Genomic DNA, 18,380 nt, shown 5'->3' on the forward strand with positions numbered 1-18,380 from the left:
GCAGGTATATTTTTTCTTGTACTCTCCCCCTGTGGCCACATAATCTCATCAAAAACAAAGAACAACCTGTTTTATGGTGTTTTGTTTAACTGTCCAAAATTAAACATTTCAGTCCCAGAGCAATGTTCCCACAGAAATGCATGAATGAACATATTTTAAAAAGAAAAAAATTACATAATGTCATAGCAACATATAGCAAAAAGAGAACATACTCAGAACATACGTACCAAGTTCTATCTTTCAAAGTAAAAAGTGTGTACAGATAATAAAAGCAGGTACTTATTTTTGAACTGGGTTTCATTAAAGTTTTCTCAGGCATTTCCTCAGGACTGATGCTGTTTGTAGGACGACACTGGAGACAATGGCAGAACTGCTGATATTGGAGTTGTAGCAAACACCTGATTCTGGAACACAAACATTTTAATCCTACCAAAGACCCAGAGAAAGATAAGGAGAATGCTGACATACTGGATCCAGGCAAATTTAATAATTTCCCAAAATCCTGGCTGATATTTAAAGAGAGTCAAGGAGTGTTAATGAAGAAGCTTCTGATACAACCACTGCAGTAACTAAACAATAGAATCAGAGGTGAAAAGGCACCAAATTGGTTAAACATCAGTTTGTGTGGCAACTGCAAAGCTTCTGAGTCACAGAAATCTCAAAAAGCATTTTACCACAGAAACGCTGTACAGAATACCTATCCTTGAAGATGTTCAAATCAATTCTGTGGGAAGAGTCTATTTTGTCCCTGCTTCACCAGAAAGTAGATATTGGTAATACTCAGGCAGGTAAATAAACCTTGTGAGAGATGTGCTATATACATTTTCTTCAAAACATAGGCCAGCTCTTGTCTGAGAAACTGAGTAAAGAACATAAATCATTCTTTTGGAGCAAAACGTTTTCAGGTCTGTCTGCATATATAACAGATTTGCCGCATCCACTTCAGGGGTTATTATTTGCTGAACCTACCTTGTATACAGATTTCTGCTTTGCTTTAGGTCAGAAAATGTAATATCATGCTTTGCCAGTAGCAAACATTACTTCTCTTCTGTATCCACAACAAAGTGAGACTGCAGGACCAAAGCAAGGCTTACTGACAAAATTCCCTATGAATTGCTCAGAAACCACCTTAAATGGTCATTTTAGTAAGGGTGAAAAGCAGCAGAGGTTCCTCCCAGTAAAGACAGAAAGTAGTTACGTAAGCAGAACCGTCTGGAGGGTGCACACATGGAGTTATGGGCAAACAGGTATTCAGCTAACTCTGAAACTACAGCATATGCTGAGCAACCAAAGCAAAAGTTTAGCAAGAAGTTGAGAGAGAAAGCAGTGTTCATTTGGCCTGTATATGAAAGGCTCAAATAATGCTATCCAATTGTGTTTCAGTTAATGTAGTTTTCTAAGGATATAGGATAACTTCCTCTGGGTAATGAATTGTAGCATTAATGATGAATGGTGTATCTGCTGCTCTTCCAGTCATCCAAACAGGGTTGGGATCTGAAAAAACTGTCGTCACTAAAATGGGGAAAGAAAACATCCAAGTTAATGGGGTTTTCAGTCCTAATACAGAATTTAAATCCTCAAAGAGCAGCTACCAATATGCTAACTACTGCTGTGCTGCAATTAGCAGCTGTACAGTCAGGCTTACCATTTCTATCTCGATATGCTGCAATGATGTTTGTTAGATCATAGTCAGCTGCAAAAGGACTTGTGCCATTGACCACAGACACCTGTTGCCACAAGGAGATATTTGCATTATTTGTCCACTCTTTAAGAAAGTAATTCTACCGAGTGTGTTAAGCAAAGTAACCATGTTTTGAAAGGAAAGCACATAGATGTCAGACTAAACATCTTGGCAGAAGAACCTCTTCTACCCTTCAGCCTTACAAATAAACAAGAGTTCAGAAGTTCTACGGTCCACTCTGTGCAAACATAGAATCACAGAATATCCCAAGTTGGAAAGGGTCCCCAAGGATCATCGAGTCCAACTCAAGTCCAACAAGTCCCCAGAGGACCACCCAAAAAATCAGACCAAGTGTCTGAGCATTGTCCAAATGCTTCTTGATCTGAGGCAGGCTTGGTGCTGTTGCACCTTCCCTGGGGAGCCTGTTCCCGTGCCCGACCACCCTCTCAGTAAAGAACCTTTTCCTGATACCCAGCCTGAACTGCCCCCCCCGTTGCAGCTTCAAGCCATTTCCTTGGGTCCCTCGGGTATGAATAACTAGAGTGTCACCTATGGTGCTAGTAAGGGAGGAAATTAATGGACAAGAGAGAAAAAGTAAAAATAATAATAATAAAAAAGTCCTCACATTGTATCTGGTATCCAGTCCACAGTGGTTAAGTAATTGCCTCTGGTTCAGTTTCAGGTCTCCATTCATATAGAGCTGAGACCCTGGTACAGGAGAAAAAAACTGAAGAAAAGCCATGCTCTGCATCACAAGTGTTGACATTCTCTGAAACAGTGAACATGAGAAAAAAAAATCAGGAAAAGCAAACAAAACCACAGTTTTCTACCTCTTTGTATCTATAAATTTTCTGCATAGATTTTATTTTATTGATGCCCAAGTTTCAAATCATCACATTATTCTAAAGAAGGGAAGACCAAATGAGAAATAGTAATAAGTTTTTGTAAGTGAACTAGCATAGTTCTTGATTAACTAACTTTGATTGATTTATAAAGTTCCATACATAATTCAGCGAAGTCCAACAGTTTGTGGCTAACGGCAAAAAAAAAAAAAAAAAATGTCTTTCCATAACATGTTAAAAGCAGCAAGATAATTAAACACATTCATTGCAGGTAAACTTTAAAATATTCAGACATCAAAACTAATACCCTGCAATAAGGGCTAGATAAGGAAGTTCCTCTGCCCTCATCACCCACCCAATCTGAAGAAAAATTTTCACATTTACTGTAAAACAAAGGCATTGTGACTACTGGAACTTTCCACATCATATTAATGACTAACCTAATGCTTCAGCACATAAATTTAGGACTGTAAAGACTTTTACTCTGGAACTCAGAGGTTTAAGGTTTTGTTTTTTTTTTTTTTTTTTTAACCTCAGCTGTTCTTGCTAAACTTGTCCACCTGCAGCCAGCAAGAGTCTCTCAGACAAGCTAAACCTAATCTCTCTAGTAAAACGTCCTCATCTGTTTGGCTACATCAAACTCTATGCTATATATTATTGCTCCTTTCAGATGCATCCATGGCTTCTCTGTGCAGCCGTGTTTCATCCACTCTTCTAGCTATTAATCACACTGCCACTTGAGAGAGACAATGGCAGCAGAAGCGTTCTTGTCTCCCTGAGACACCTTCTTGTCCCCTCACAGCTATGAGGTACAGATGATCCTGACAGATGATTATCATTGCTTCAAAAGCTCTTAAACAAACAAAACCTATGGAGTTTCAGGATCCTGCAGCAGCCTGTCCCTCCAACCTCTACTACTGTGCATCTATCCTCTATGCTGCACTATAACCCAATAGGATGTACAGCTTCAAAAACAAACAAAAAACAACCACAAAACAACGACAACAAAACACACACCAGCCACAATACTAATGGAACAAACCAAAACTAGGAATGACCCAGTAGAGAAGGAAATCAAGTATGTTAGCAAAATAAATCTTTTGAATAGGAATTTCAAATGCATAAAGATTCTTTCTTCCTTTGCATAACCACTGCTGGAATATTATATTGGGCCTATATGTCACAATGAATAAAACGAAAAATGCTCACATAGAGCTGGTAGGAAAAGATTAGAATCAGCTGAACACCAACTACATGCTCGGTAGGTTGTAGTGGAAGCTCCAATTTAAAATGCAACTGATCCATTTTGCCATCTTGATTTTTGTCTTCTTCCCTAGTCTAAAAGAAGCAGTAAGAATGGTTTTGCGTGTTTGCTTAAGAAGTTCCTGTTAAAAAGAAATACAAAAAATAGTTATTGTCCAGGAAATCTCCACAACTGCAACATACACATAAAAAGGAATCAAACGAACCACGTCGAAAAAACAGTAAAAAGCTACTTTAAAGACACGAGGCTAGAGACAAGCAAGAAACCTAAATTTTGTTTGTAACACTATGCCCCAGGTGCTCCACAGGGAGGGAAAGTTCATCAGGCTCTATAAGAACTCTTCTGCCCTATGCCGTTCCAGCAATCTTCCCTGTATGCTGGCATTGGTATGCATAATGATGGATCTTCTGCCACATCCTGTGTGAATGCACAACTTCTGCCTTCTGCCCTTGTAGCCTGCTTCTTATTGGCTTCTGTATGCCTTGTACAATCCCTGGTTGGGAACCAAGACTTGCTATGCTTCTGTGCCACAAATGGCCAGTTCTTCAGCCATCTGCAAACGTAACAGGGAGGCATAACAGAGCTTTTACAGATAAATAACTGCTACTGTTGAGTCCCAGAAGGAACAATTGGTTGCAGAGGAGAGACTTCAGGCTTTTGAAAGCACATACCTGGATTCAAAACCAGGGGTTACCTGTGAACCCCTGCAAGCTTCTGAGCGCAATAAATCATACAAGGAGGAAAAAAAGGAAAAAAAAAAAAAAGAGGGAGGAAAAAAGAAGAAAAAAAGAAAAGAAAAAAAGAGCTGATTAAAAACTACCTGTCCCGAGAGAGTCGTGCCATGAGGCACGAAGTTAGGCACGAGGCTGCTGCTCCTCGACGGCAGCGGTGCGCGCCCAGCCGCTCGCTCGCGGGCACCACCAACGCGACCCGCGCCCCCGCCAGCACCGCCCGGTACGCCTACCGACAGAAGCGGGACTCGCAGTCTGTCCTCCTGGAGCCGGTTGAACGCTGGGAACGTGCTCCATGCCAAGAAACTGCCCGGGCCGGGCCCGGTAGTTGCCACGAAAAGCACCTCGTACCGGAACCGCACAGTGGGCTGCTCACGGTACGCGCTCTGCTTCAGCCAGAAACCTGCAGGCAGACACAGCGCGGGGCCTCAGCGCCGGGCCGGGCCGGGCCGCACGGGGCCGAGCGGCGCTCACCGTGGCTGCGGTAGGCCACCAGCAGCGGCGGCACGTAGGTGAGCACGGCGATGAGCAGCAGCGCCAGCGCAGCAGCGGAGCAGAGCCCGGCTCGGTACCGAGTGTGGAGCGCGGGGTGCGAGAAGAGCTCCACGCCCGCCATCGGGCGCCCGCCCGCAGCCTTCGCCCTCACCGCGGCGACGGCGAGGCGCCGGACTGACGGGGCGCCGCGCCTATCAGCGCGCCGGGGCGCCGAGGAGCAACGGGCGCAGCAGCCAATGAGCGTTGGGCTCGCGCGCTCCGGGACGGCTCGTTGCGGCCGGCAACGGGAGCGGGACGCGGCCGTGGGCGCTTGCCACGGCACCGGGACCCGGGACGCGACCTCCAGCGCCCCGGGAGCGCCTCGGCGGGGCCAGGCGCGGCCTCGCGCCCGCCGCGGAACTCAGCGGTCCGACTGCTCCGGCCCCCAGCGCTGGGCCGGAAGCGCTGCGTTTCGGGCGGTTGCTAGGAAACTGACCGGAAGTCCCGCCTGCCGAGCCGCGGCTGTTGTTGTTGTTGTGACGGGTACCGTGACAGCGACAGGCCCCGCCGCCCGGCACGAGTCCCTGCCCGCCCGCACTCGGGCCCCGCCGCCGCCGGCTCCGCTTCCTGCCCGGCCCGCGCCATGAAGTGGATGTTCAAGGAGGACCACGCGCTGGGTAAGGGCGGGCCCGGGCCAGGTGCTGCCCGCCGGCGGCCCTGCGCCGCCCCGTCTCCTGCGTCGCCATCTGCCCCGGGCCTCCCGACTCGGTACGCCCCGGGCAGCCCCCGAGCCGGTCGTCGCGGCTTTGGGCGGACAGCCCCCTGCGGCCCTCGCCGAAGGCTGGCGCGGTAACCGGGGACGGCCTCCCCGAGTAGCTGGGGTCTCGTCGCAGGCAGGCAGGACGGCCGCGGCTCCCACCGGCTCCCGCGTCTGCAGGGCTGCTGGCTCTGCCTAGGACACCGGTGATAGATACTGTTACCATCCCAATGACTAATTACGAGTTTTGTTCACAGAGCACAGATGCGTCGAGTCAGCAAAAATCCGAGCCAAATACCCTGACCGTGTCCCGGTGAGTAACCAAGCCATCTTCATTCCAGTACTTAGAGGCAAAGATGGATATCTTTGGATACCCAATCCTGCCCTCTCTTCTTTGACCAGATCCTACTATGTAAATTCATCTTTCATGTATTCATCTTCATTTTGTGACATAGATGTTTTAAAGAGGCTCCAAACACATCTAACTAATCCAGCATTCCCTCCTCTACCCCATACGTATTCTCAAGTAAGCAACACTGCCTGACTTTCTGAATGCTCACCACACATCTATGGTTTATGAGTGTCCTGGTTTCTTCTAATAGCAATTATATTCCCAGCAAAGACCCTATGCTTTTTTTCTCTTGAAGATTTTATTCTGTGCCAGAGAGAGAGAATAAATTCATTACACCTTGACAGTCATCCATCATAGCTAGATGAGTTTGGTAATTTTCCCCTTAATATCTGACTGTAAGCAATCTGATCTTGAACCCACCTCATGTAAACTCTATTGTTTGAAGAGCCATTGCAAGTGGTGACTGCTCCTTTCTGCATTAATACTTGCTGCCTGCTAAATAGCAAATGACTTTTCTTCACTCTGTAATCCCTTTTATCATGTTTCAGTCAGTGAAATGACCATACTTCATGCTCTTGTGTAACAGCTAGCAACACGTTCACATTCTCAACCAATATACTTGTGAGTAAAATTTCCGCATTCCATCTGATCACATGCCAATTAGTGACATTCCTATCTGACCTCTAGGTAAGTAACTTAGCCAGTAGACAGCACAGACCAGAGAACCTCTAACCATTTTTCCTTTCTCTGTTTCTGACTCAAACCTAGTCACAGCATCTTCTCCAGTTGTAGTCTGGCAAGTTCATCCAATCCTTGCTATTTTCTGCTTGGCCACCTACCTAATATAGACTGTAGCATGCTAATAACCATATATCTTCACAGGTATACTTTTGCACATTTCCAGAATATCTTTCATGACCCTAGAGGAAAAAGAGAGACATTGGAACTCACAGTGTGAGTCAGAATTACATGATACTTTATCAGGAATGGATAGCGATGTGTAAATAGATACAGGAGTTAAATCTCAAAGTCCATTGTGATGCTTTGTCCGGGCAAATAAAAAAAATTCTGCTTGATGTTTCAGATTGAGACACCTAACTTTTACAAAGTAGTTGGTATCGAATATACATTTTTTTGTGTTTAGTAATCAAAAGTGTTTTTCAGACTTAATGCATATTTTCTTCTTTCCAGGCTGTAGTCTGCATCCAGAATGATGTAGGTCAGAGGGTTCTGACCTTCAGAGCAGTTCTCAGCTGCTCTCTCTGGCTCCATGGATTTATAGATATTTCAGTGGCTCAAACATCTTAAGATGTATTGAGATAACATATGAACAGCCCCTGTCCTAGTCTGGACCCTTTAGAAATAAAATGGGAGTTGAAAAGACACTCATGCTTCCTAGGCACTGCTATTGTAAATTTGCTTGGGTATCACATGATCCAAGGGTTAGAGGTATCTGCATGTTTTACTAGAAGCAGTTCACCAATAGCCTTGACTTCCAATTATGTGACAGTTTCTGCATTGTAAAGCTAAAATGCCTGGTAGATTATTACAATCTCTTTTTTAAAGTATCAGATGGTAAAGCTTGAATGTTCCCTTCAGTCTGTTCTTGGTCTTCTTTACACTTCCCACGTACTAAATTGCAAGGGCCACTTACTGTACCATCCTGTTTCTGCAGGCAGCACCAAATAAAAGAACCCTCCCCAGATCATAGTGTATTTTGTAAATTTACTCGAGCCTTACCTGTATGCTGTAGCAATAAGGAATGCAGAGCTAAGCAACAGAGACACAGCAACCTCTTGTCAGCCCTGTTTCCCCACATACTGCATTTTTCCTTCAAGACCTAGCCTGTGTGGAGCAACGAACATCAGGTCCTTTCCACAAGTTATACTTAATTCTCCTTCCTCCCATGTATGTTGCTTTTTGCTTTGTTTGTGACCTTGCTGTCTTGCCTTCCTGTGGTCAATTTCTTAACTTCCTAACATATGAAGTAAGATAGTTTAATGTCAGTTCAGTGTAACACAAGAGAACAGCATCAGTGAGACAACAATAATAAGGTAGAACAAACTGTATGCTTTAAAGTGCAGTTATGCATATTCAGAATAAAACTTTTTTTTCTGCTGTCCAGTGAAAAAAATCAGTATGTTACTGCAAACCTGAGTCCGTAGACATTCTAAAATGGTGATTAACATAGGCATCTTTTTTTCCAAGTGTCAAACAAAAGCCTGTTAATGCTGTAAACACCATCTTATCTAGGCATCTCTGTTTGGTTCCCTATCTGCTTTCTGTTCTGTTCTCTCCTGGTGTAGGTAGAGAAAAGCCAAGTTCCTGCGACCTGGCAGTATAAGCATGGGTTGTGATTTTTATCCACGCCCCCCCCCCCCCAGGTCTGTGTATCCCATCTGGCTCTTATTCATATATAACTCATATGCAGCTAAAAACAACATTTCATTGGTACGGCTTCCCTGTCATCCTGTAACTTCATCCAACTGATGCTGTAATCGTATTGTTGATAATATCATACATAACATGTACTGCTGGATCATCTCTCAGTTTAAGTTCGGTATGTCAGAGGCATACAGACAAGATCACATCACAGCACATTTCTGCTAATTTGGTGGAGCACTCAACTGGCTTCACTGCCAGACTAACTGGTACTCCAGGGCGCGCTGCAGGCATGCTTCCTTTCTCTGCCTAGGCTCATCATACAGCCTAGCTAAAATGCCTAGTGCCTAACTGTCGGAGGTGAATAATCATTGCCAGATTAATTATGCAAACCCCGACAGAATGGATGTCAATTCAAAAGCCGTGCAGCAAAACACTTAAAAGAAAAAAAAAAAAGAACATGGGATCTATGGCAAACTGGAACCTTACATTATACAATTTACACTGCAACTCTATCAGAATTTTGACTATATTCAGATATAACATGGTCTTTTCAGCTGTGCACTAAGTTACCTACGGTATGGCTGCTCCTCTACTTAGCATGACAGTTTCTGAGATCCTGGTACACGTGTGATGATATTGGTACATAGTCTGTGATGGTGCAGTACACTGCACAGATGAATACAAAAGACTTAAAAAATAGTGAATACTGTAATGCTTTACATGGAAGCCTAAGAGACATTTTGGCATCTCAGGATTGTGTACAGCAGGTGAAATGGAAGATGTTAGATTCTAGACTAGGCTGGTGGTTCTCCCTCTATCTTAGTACTGATTTTTTTTTTTTGCTTTAGTGTTGGTGAATTTTTTTTCCCTTTTGCTGTACTCCATATCAAGGCAATCAGTTCTGTCATGTGTTAGGACTGACTTGGGGCTTTGTTCAGAGGAGACAGTTAAGTTTGATGGGTAGAAGTGGTGTGTGTGTGTGTGTATTAAACCTGTACTTCTTGGTTTGCGGATTACAATTTGATCATATAGCATTTTAAAAGAGAATAGGGCATGCTCCTTGCAGACTACAGTTCTGTGTAACACAAAATTTCAATCAATAACTGCCACTTTCTGTGTATGAGATAGTGACAAAGACAAAATAAGCACCGTATGTACAAAGGGAGCGAGTGGACTTCACAATCATAGAATCATTAAGGTTGGAAGAAACTTTCAAGATCATCTGGTCGAAACCATCACCCTACTGCCAATATCACCCACTAATCCACGTCCCTAAACGCCAGGTCCAACCTTGAACACCCTCAGGGACGGTGACGCCACCACTTCCCTGGACAACCCATTCCAGTGCCTGACTACGCTTTCTGAGAAGAAATGTCTCTGAATTTCCAACCTAAACCTCCCCTGGTGCAACTTGAGGCCATTCCCTCTAGTCCTATCGCTAGTTACCCGTGAGAAGAGGCTGACCCCCAGCTCCCTAAACCTTCCTTTCAGGCAGTTGTGGAGAGCAGTAAGGTCTCCCCTGAGCCTTCTCTTCTCCAAACTAAACAATCCCACGTCCCTTCAGCTGCTCCTCATAGGGCTTGCGTTCCAGACCCTTCAGCAGCTTTGTAGCCCTTCTCTGGAAACGTTCCAGGACCTCGATGTCCTTCTTGTACTGAGGAGCCCAAAACTGAACACAGTACTCGAGGTGCGGCCTCACCAGAGCTGAACACAAGGGGACGATCACCTCGCTGGTCTTGCTGACTACACTATTCCCGATACCAGCCAGCATGTCATTGGCCTTCTTGGCCACCTGGGCACACTGCCAGCTCATGTTCAGGCGAGCATCTATCATTGCCCCCAGATCCTTTTCCTCTGCACAGCTTTCCAGCCACTCTGCCCCAAGCTTGTAGTGCTGCATGGGGTTGTTGTGGCCAAAGTGCAGGACCTGGCACTTAGCCATGTTGAACCTCATCCCGCTGGCCTCTGCCCATTGACTCATCCTGTCCAGGTCCCTCTGCAGGGCCTTCCTACCCTTTGGAAGATCGACACTTCCCCCTAACTTGGTGTCATCTGCAAACTTCCTGAGGGTGCACTCAATTCCTTCATCCAAATCATCAACAAAGATATTAAAGAGGATGGGCCCCAACACTGACCCCAGGGGATCACCACTGGTGACCGTTCTTCAGCTGGATTTCACTCCGTTCACCACCACCCTCTGGGCCCAGACATCCAGCCAGTTTTTAACCCAGCAAGGAGTGTACCTGTCCAAGCCACAGGCTGCCAGCTTCTCCAGGAGAATACTGTGGGAGACTGTCAAAGGCCTTGCTGAAGTCTAGGTAGACTATGTCAAGAGGCTTTCTCTCATCCACCAGGCGGGTCACCTGGTCATAGAAGGAGATGAGGTTGGTCATGCAGGACTTGCCTTTCATGAACCCATGCTGACTGGGCCTGATCCCCCAGTGGTCCCACATACATTGTGTGATTGCATTCAAGATGACCTGTTCCATCACCTTTCCTGGCACCGAGGTCAGGCCTGCAGTTCCCTGGGTCCTCCATATCACTTGCCATTGCTGATTTACCAGTACTGCAGTCTTGTTGATTTTTTCATGACTCCAATACATTTGGAAGGAAGGAATATGTGAGTCCAGAGGAGGGCGACAAGGTTGAATTAGAGGGCTGAAGCACCTCTCCTGTGAAGACAGGCTGGGAGAGCTGGAGTTGTTCAGCCTGCAGAAGGGAAGGTTCTGGGGGGACCCTATAGAGGCCCTCCAGTCCAGTGGCTACTGGAAAGCTGGGGAAGGACTCCTTGTCAAGCAGTGCAGTGATAGCACAAGGAGTAACGTCTCTAAACTAAAAAGAAGATAGATTTAGGTTAGAGCAGGTGATTTATCAAAGCCTTCTGTTCATACCTATCCTGAAAAGCCTCACTTTCACGCTTGTGTTTTACAGGTCATAGTGGAGAAGGTCTCAGGATCTCAGATTGTTGATATTGACAAGAGGAAGTACTTAGTTCCATCTGACATCACTGTGGCCCAGTTTATGTGGATCATCAGGAAGAGGATTCAGCTGCCCTCTGAGAAGGCAATATTCCTCTTTGTAGATAAGACTGTCCCACAGTCTAGGTAAGAGGCTGTTCACTTGGTATTCAGAACTGTATCAGAGGGACATTAACTCCTTTTGAGGCTTATTTGGTGATTTTTAGAAGGCACATACTTACATTTTAAATCTCACTTATTGCTTTTTCCCCCCCTCACACGTGATAAACATCTTGTTTCTCAAGCTAAGCTGAAAGGAAAGGTGACTGCAAAATGTATTATCATTACTTTCATGGTAAGAGGGTAAGCTCTGGCATTGCATCTTTGGTTGAACGTAGGAACACCACCGACATCAATGGCAAATAATCCTCAGTGTAACAAGAAGTTTGCGTGTTAAGTGCTCGAAAGCCAACACCATAAATTATTCTGAAAAACGATTAACTGTCATTTCACAAAGAAATGATGTTATATGTTAGTTACTGTTACTTTTTTAATCACTTTTTTTTTTTTATAAGCATGAACTGCAAAATGACTATAGAAAGGTTTTCCACGTTGCTTTCATATTGGAATAAGTTTCAATGGTTGCCTGCTATGTACAGAACAAGATATAGCAGAAGCAGCTACTTAACTATACAAGCTATTTTAATATTTGAAGGAATAGTATGTAACATTATGTGGCTTTGATGCAGCGTTATTCTTACTCACCCTTACCTGTGTAATAGTACTTCCAGGTAACTTGTCCAGACTCAGCTAGAAATATTATTTAATTCATGATACACAGTAGGGACCTGTGAAGACCACCTTTTTCTACTCTCTCTCTTCTGGGTGCTTTAGGAATGCATTAGTCCCATCTTCTTAGTGCTGTACAACTGCTAGTAACAAACAGGAGAGGAAACGGCACATTGTCTAATCTCACATTAATGATGAGATCTCTCATCTCTGCTGGAAATACGGGGCACTGAAGCTTCAAGCTAATGGAAAAATATTAACTTTTGATAACAGATAAAAATCTTATTGATCAATGGCTCTACTTCTTTTGGAGAACAAATTTATTGCACAGACCACTAACTCTTGACATTCTTCTCTCCTCATCCAGAAGTTTATCTACTATTTACCCATTTCCTTCTATTTCTAGTATTGCCTGCAACTCTCTCCAGTTCCTCTCATGTGGCATCCATTTCTTACGGGTAAAAAGCCATGACTGTTTTCCCCATCACTCACATTCAGCCTGCATCTTCCAGTTCACTAGTCTTTTCTCAAACACTCTTGGGAAGTCAAAGGTGAGCTGAAGAAGCACCACTTGTGCAGCTGACTGTTGTCAACTGCCTGTTTCACCTGTGGTTCACAGATGGTAGGAACAATTGTACTGGCCAAGTAATTGGCTTGGCTCTGTTAACTGTTTTTCACAATAAAGCATCTCACTAAAGACTGCTTAGACTGTGAAGGGCCACATGCCTATTCTGTTTAAAAAAATAGTCCAAACATTCAAAATTTTATCCACTGAAAAAACACTAGCTTTTAGCTAACATGGAATTTATTGCCCACACATTTTAGTAATAGCACTATTTTAAGTCATCACTTTTTAACAATACAGAAAACAAAGCTTTAACTCCCCCAAACAACCTGGACCTCGGAGAAGCAGTCCAAATAGTGTAAGTTTGGTAAGCTTAAGACCATCTGAACATTCAAGACTACAGCATATGGAGAGAGAAATTAGGTTCCTCACACAAGCAGCAAGGTTTCAGTTCAGCTGCATTGAAAGATGATGCTATCAGGCTCTTAATCTTGCTATTAGTCACAGCATCAATAACATACAATTCAGAAATTGAAATACATCCAGTGAATCATTTCTAATAAAAATAAGGAAGCATTTTCATAGATGTACTCGTTAGGTACACAGGTAACAGAAATCTAGGTGTCCTGCAGGGAGCCCAGGATCATTTTGTGAACTCAGGAGTCAACTGCTTTTCTTTTTTTCTTTTTTTTTTTTTTTTGTGTTTTGATTTATACATAGACTTAATTTTAGCTTCTATTAATCCTTATGTGAGATTCTATTACCATTTGCAACTGTCGTGATCCAAGCAAGCTGTTTCATTTTTCCCCCTTCAAGCTTAACTATGGGACAACTTTATGAGAAGGAGAAGGATGAAGATGGATTCTTATATGTTGCCTACAGTGGAGAGAACACATTTGGTTTCTGAATGGTGGGTCTTGGCTACTATACCATCCTGCTGTGTATCTTGTAAATAGCTGATCATTTTCTGTTTTGACATCCACATAAGTTTCTTCTATATATATGTATTTGTAACTGGATTTATTTCCTAACGTATCTATAGGTCTTGTTTTATTAGACTGTTAAATTATAAAAAAAAAAGTGTGTTTTTTCTCATGGCTATGGAATCGCAGAGCCTCACTCCTTTAGGGGATACATTTAATGGCATTGATTAAATAATAAAGCAAAGTAGTTGAGCTACTAAAACACGAAAAGAATGCACACGTATTCTGTTTTAAGGAGTTAATTTATGAAAAATAAAAACATTAAATTAGTATTGGGAACACTGGATTTGCTAGGTTATCCTAAGCAGCAGCAAGATGCTGATCATGTTGAATCGAGAAAGTATGTTCCTCTTTCTCAATTAACAGAGTACAATAAAAATTCCTACCACAAACAGACAGTGCTGTCTTTTCTTTACCTTCACTTTGGCCACGGTTATGTATCATTCACAAGATAGCATACAACTGCTTGCATTATTTACTAGACATTGTACTGCTTCTCAGCATTTAGGATGCTGCTGATGATAGAAGGAAAAAACAAAGAGTTATCTGTTAGTTCTTAAGACTAAAAGATTCAGTGCTATTACATCTAACTGGGAGAAAAGCCAGGCCAGCGCACAGGCTATAAGCGGAGGAATAAATACCATGGGCTTTGGAATGCAGGACCTAGGTGAAAAAAGCATAGCATATAAGGAAAGGGCATCTTGAAGAAGGAACGATACAAATAGAAAACCAGAGAGCTGGAGAACAGGAAGGAATAATTTGTCCATGAGTTATGGCCAGGAGAGAAATAACTAGTAAGGAGTTCAGATTAAAACAGTTGCATAAGCAGTTTTTAAAAAAACAGCAGTAGTTGTGTTACAGTTAGTTATATAAATATACATGTATTTTCCAACCAAAAATTTGGTAGGTATTGTAAGGAATTTACAGAACCAAGTATGTGAAAAAATAGCTTTAACTCACTTGAAATAGACAGCCAGACTTAGAAATGCTGCATGCAAGATAAAGAGTTCAAGATCAGTTCCTCTCCTTTATGAGCACTACTGCTCGAGCATGTGGCACAGCACAGCAAAAATAGAGAAAGGTTTGCCATAAAACCAAAAAAGCTGTTATTCGTGAGGCTCTCAACTTCCTTCCAAATGGGCTTACCATAGCTACATGACTACCTCTCCTTAAGATGCAGAGGCAAGCTTGTGGCTCTGAACTACGAGACTGCAAAAACAAACAAAACTACATATAAGTGCATAGTACTGGAGGTCATGCTCTGATATGAAAGGACAACACTGGGTTGGAAGAGTAGCATTGCTCTGGAATTTGTGAATCAGCAAGGAATCACTAATTACGGTTTAGATTCTTAATAAAAGTATCACTTGATTTTCACGCTAAATGGTGTAGAAGAGTTTAAAGTGTTTCCAGACACAGGGAAAATGTTATCACTTTCTAAGCTTAAATCAAATTCATATTAGACTAAAATTCCCGTGAAGCCACCTTATGCATGGAATTGTGTTCAGCACTACAGGTTTTAGAGGTGCTGGCAGAATGACTCCACATTTGAAGAGATAGGAGCTTATGAAACATTGATACTACAGTATTATTGGGACTTGTCACAGTAGCAGTGCTGTATGTGCTTACTGCATCTGAGAATGCGCAGTTAATTTCAGTATGCCTTTCATTATTTGAAATAGTACTGCACTGTATAGCAGTGCCTTAGTTAACATTCTGTCCCTGTTTCTTTCCAGAATGTGTTCCGTCCCTCCCTTCCATGGACTTAGTATGTTTATTTACTTATTTACTCTAAAACATTGTGATTCAGATTTAAGTGGTTGCAGCTGTGATTTAATACCTTTTTCTGCTGAAAAAATGTCTCCTTTAAGCTGAAACATCACAGTTTGTCTACAGTATTAAGTAATTTTTTTTTGCTAGCTGTTAATAAGAAGAAAATGTACCTTAGCCCTCAGAACTGCACAAGAAAACTAATTCCATGCTAGCACAAATATATCTAACCAAAACAAGGGAAGATGAGGTTTTATTGCCAATGTTACGATTCACATGACTTTTGGAATACCCTTCATAAGCCTCTAAAAACATACATAATTACTCTCTTAACTTCTCTGTAATTTTTCACTAGTTTGGTTTTAGAAGCCCAGGTACCCAACTTATTCCAGAGAATGAAGGGATAAAGGCTCTACATATACTTCACTTTGTATCTGCAAATGTACTTAAAACGTCAAGAAAACAAAGATTTTCTTTTGAACTGCGTACCTCTCCTTTAGAGAGGACAGTGTGTCTTGTAAATTGATTAAAAGCAACTTGTCTAAAACAGTGGGTCCCATATAGTCTTATCTTTCTGGTAACCCTTAAGGACTGACAAGGCGTTTCAGTCTATACAATGAATGAATCACAGAAGCGCAGAATCGTAGGGGTTGGAAGGGACCTTGAGAGATCATCGGGTCCAACCCCCCTGCCAAAGCAGGTTCCCTAGAGCAGGTTACCCAGGCAGGCGTCCAGATGGGTCTCGAGTATCTCCAGAGAAGGAGACTCCACAACCTCCTTGGGCAGCCTGTTCCAGTGCTCCGTCACCCTCACCGTGAGGAAGTTCTTTTGCATGTTGGTGCGGCACTTCCTGTGCTCCATTTTGTGGCCATTGCCCCTTGTCCTGTCCCCACAAACCACTGAAAAGAAGTTGGCCAAATCCCTCTGTGTCCCACACTTGAGATATTTGTAAACATTGATAAGATCCCCTCTCAGTCTTCTTATCTCAAGGCTGAACAGAGCCAGGTCTCTCAGCCTTTCCTCATGGGGAGGAAACCCTACAGCCCATAGGCCCCGTATCATCTCAGTGGCCCTCTACTGGACTCTTTCCAGAAGAACCCCGTCTTTTTTGTACCAGGAAACCCAGAACTGGACACAGTACTCCAGGTGAGGCCTGACCGGGGCAGAGTAGAGGTGGTGGATCACCTCCCTTGACCTGCTGGCCACGCTCCTTTTAATGCACATCAGGATCCCACTGGCCTTCTTGGCCACCAGGGCTCACTGCTGGCTCATGGTCAACCTGTTGTCCCCCAGGAATTTCTCCGCAGAGCTCCTTCCTCTCCAGCAGGTCGTCCCCCAGCCTGTACTGATATATGTGGTTGTTCCTTCCCAGGTGCAGGACTCTACACTTGGTCTTGTTAAACCTCATTTGGTTTCTTCCTGCCCAGCTCTCCAGCCCATCCAGGTCTCGCTGAATGGCAGCACAGCCTTCTGGCATGTCAGCCACTCCTCCCAGCTTTTTATCATCGGCGTACGTGTTGAGGGTGGACACTACTCCCTCATCAAGGTTGTCAATGAAGATGCTGAACAAGACCAGACCCAGCACCAACCCCTGGGGAACACCGCGAGTCACAGGCCTCCAGCCGGACTCTGCGCTACCAATCACCATCCTCCGAGCTCTTCTGAATAATGAAGAAATGGAATTAACATCTCATTATTCTTACAGTAGCATTTCTATATAATCTTAAGCTTACTTGAAATATCATCTCTGGTATAAAGAAACAAATACTAGGTGAATTTAGATGGCCTTTCCTCAAAAATGATCTTGCTTCCATCTGTAAACCACCACTGCTGCAATGCGCTTGTAATGATGCTATCAGATTCTCAGGATAGTTACACTCTAAGAAAGAACCTTTCAACTGCATTTGGTTGCCAATTTTACTCTTAACACCTTTCTTTCCTTCTTATTGACAGTAGCTTTTCTTAAGAAGTAACTCACTCACTGTTTTCCTGCTTATGCCTCAAGCATTTCCTCCAGGCATGGTTTCATAACCATCTAGTAGTTTCTAACCATCAGAAGGAAGCCTGGCTCCACCCACAGCAGCACAGCCCTAGCTCTTCCTTTGCTCTTGTGCTTACTAGGTTAATTGCAAAGCTGTGAAAAACTAGCACAAAGCTACCTTGTTTTGGGGGGTCACAGTTTGTTTCTCCACAGACAGTAATTTGAATCACCTTCCATTTACTTTGAACATATTATGACCAGTAAGGGCTCCAGCCAGCATGAGGTGAGCAGTGAAAGCACACTGCAAAGATGAGAACTTTGCTTTTTCAGGGGGAGAGGGATGCTACCACATAATCTCAAGAAATTTCAGCTTCAAACTCAAACGGATGATAGTTTAATTTAGACCTGGACAAGTACTTGTTCTTATGCTCTGCTTTTGACTTCCTTTGAAATGAGCGGACTGTCTGCCCAACCTTCTTACTGCGATTGAGAATAGAACAATTTCTCCAACAGCAAAGCTGTTAAAGGCATCCCGTAAAAATTAGGAATTACAGTTTGTTTGTTCTAGCAAATAGGAATGATTGGTCCCAATACTAGCTTGGGGTAGCCAAATATCTATCTGGGTAATATAAAGACACACTGCAGAGCATTTTACACACGCCTTGGAAATCCTGCTGCCCTCATAAACTCTGCTGTTCCAATTACCAATTGTTTGGTTGTCCTTGTTAACCATCAGTTTACATGAATTTACATCATGTAACTGCTCATCTCAAAACTAGTCTGATGCCAAGACTACAGAACAACTAAGCTTTATGTAATCCATTTTAATATTGCAGCTGGACAGGTACT

The 18,380-nt window shown here is 43.4% G+C and overlaps 2 protein-coding genes across 3 annotated transcripts; one reads left to right on the forward strand and one right to left on the reverse strand.

Annotated features, from left to right (window-relative positions):
- Window positions 1–65: 65 nt before the first annotated feature.
- TMEM231 (transmembrane protein 231) lies at window positions 66–5,134 on the reverse strand (the record flags this gene model as incomplete). Of its 2 annotated transcripts, none has more annotated exons than XM_080552420.1 (7): window positions 66–508; window positions 1,402–1,512; window positions 1,646–1,727; window positions 2,307–2,450; window positions 3,733–3,861; window positions 4,752–4,921; window positions 4,993–5,134. In XM_080552420.1, the coding sequence occupies 7 exons, from the start codon at window positions 5,132–5,134 to the stop codon at window positions 324–326; spliced, it is 963 nt and encodes a 320-aa protein (XP_080408546.1). In that variant the 3' UTR covers window positions 66–323. The 2 variants fall into 2 exon arrangements, with proteins under 2 accessions (XP_080408546.1, XP_080408545.1); XM_080552419.1 differs by having other exon boundaries at window positions 4,608–4,921.
- A 400-nt stretch (window positions 5,135–5,534) lies between these two features.
- On the forward strand, window positions 5,535–14,172 carry GABARAPL2 (GABA type A receptor associated protein like 2). Its single transcript, XM_080552425.1, has 4 exons — window positions 5,535–5,669; window positions 6,007–6,062; window positions 11,418–11,590; window positions 13,614–14,172. Exons 1-4 carry the CDS (start codon window positions 5,636–5,638, stop codon window positions 13,702–13,704), a joined length of 354 nt encoding a protein of 117 aa, XP_080408551.1. The 5' UTR covers window positions 5,535–5,635; the 3' UTR covers window positions 13,705–14,172.
- Window positions 14,173–18,380: the final 4,208 nt, after the last annotated feature.

The sequence above is a fragment of the Anser brachyrhynchus genome (genome assembly GCF_964034855.1).
Source record: "Anser brachyrhynchus genome assembly, chromosome: 12".
In the NCBI taxonomy this organism is placed as follows: Eukaryota; Metazoa; Chordata; class Aves; order Anseriformes; family Anatidae; genus Anser; species Anser brachyrhynchus.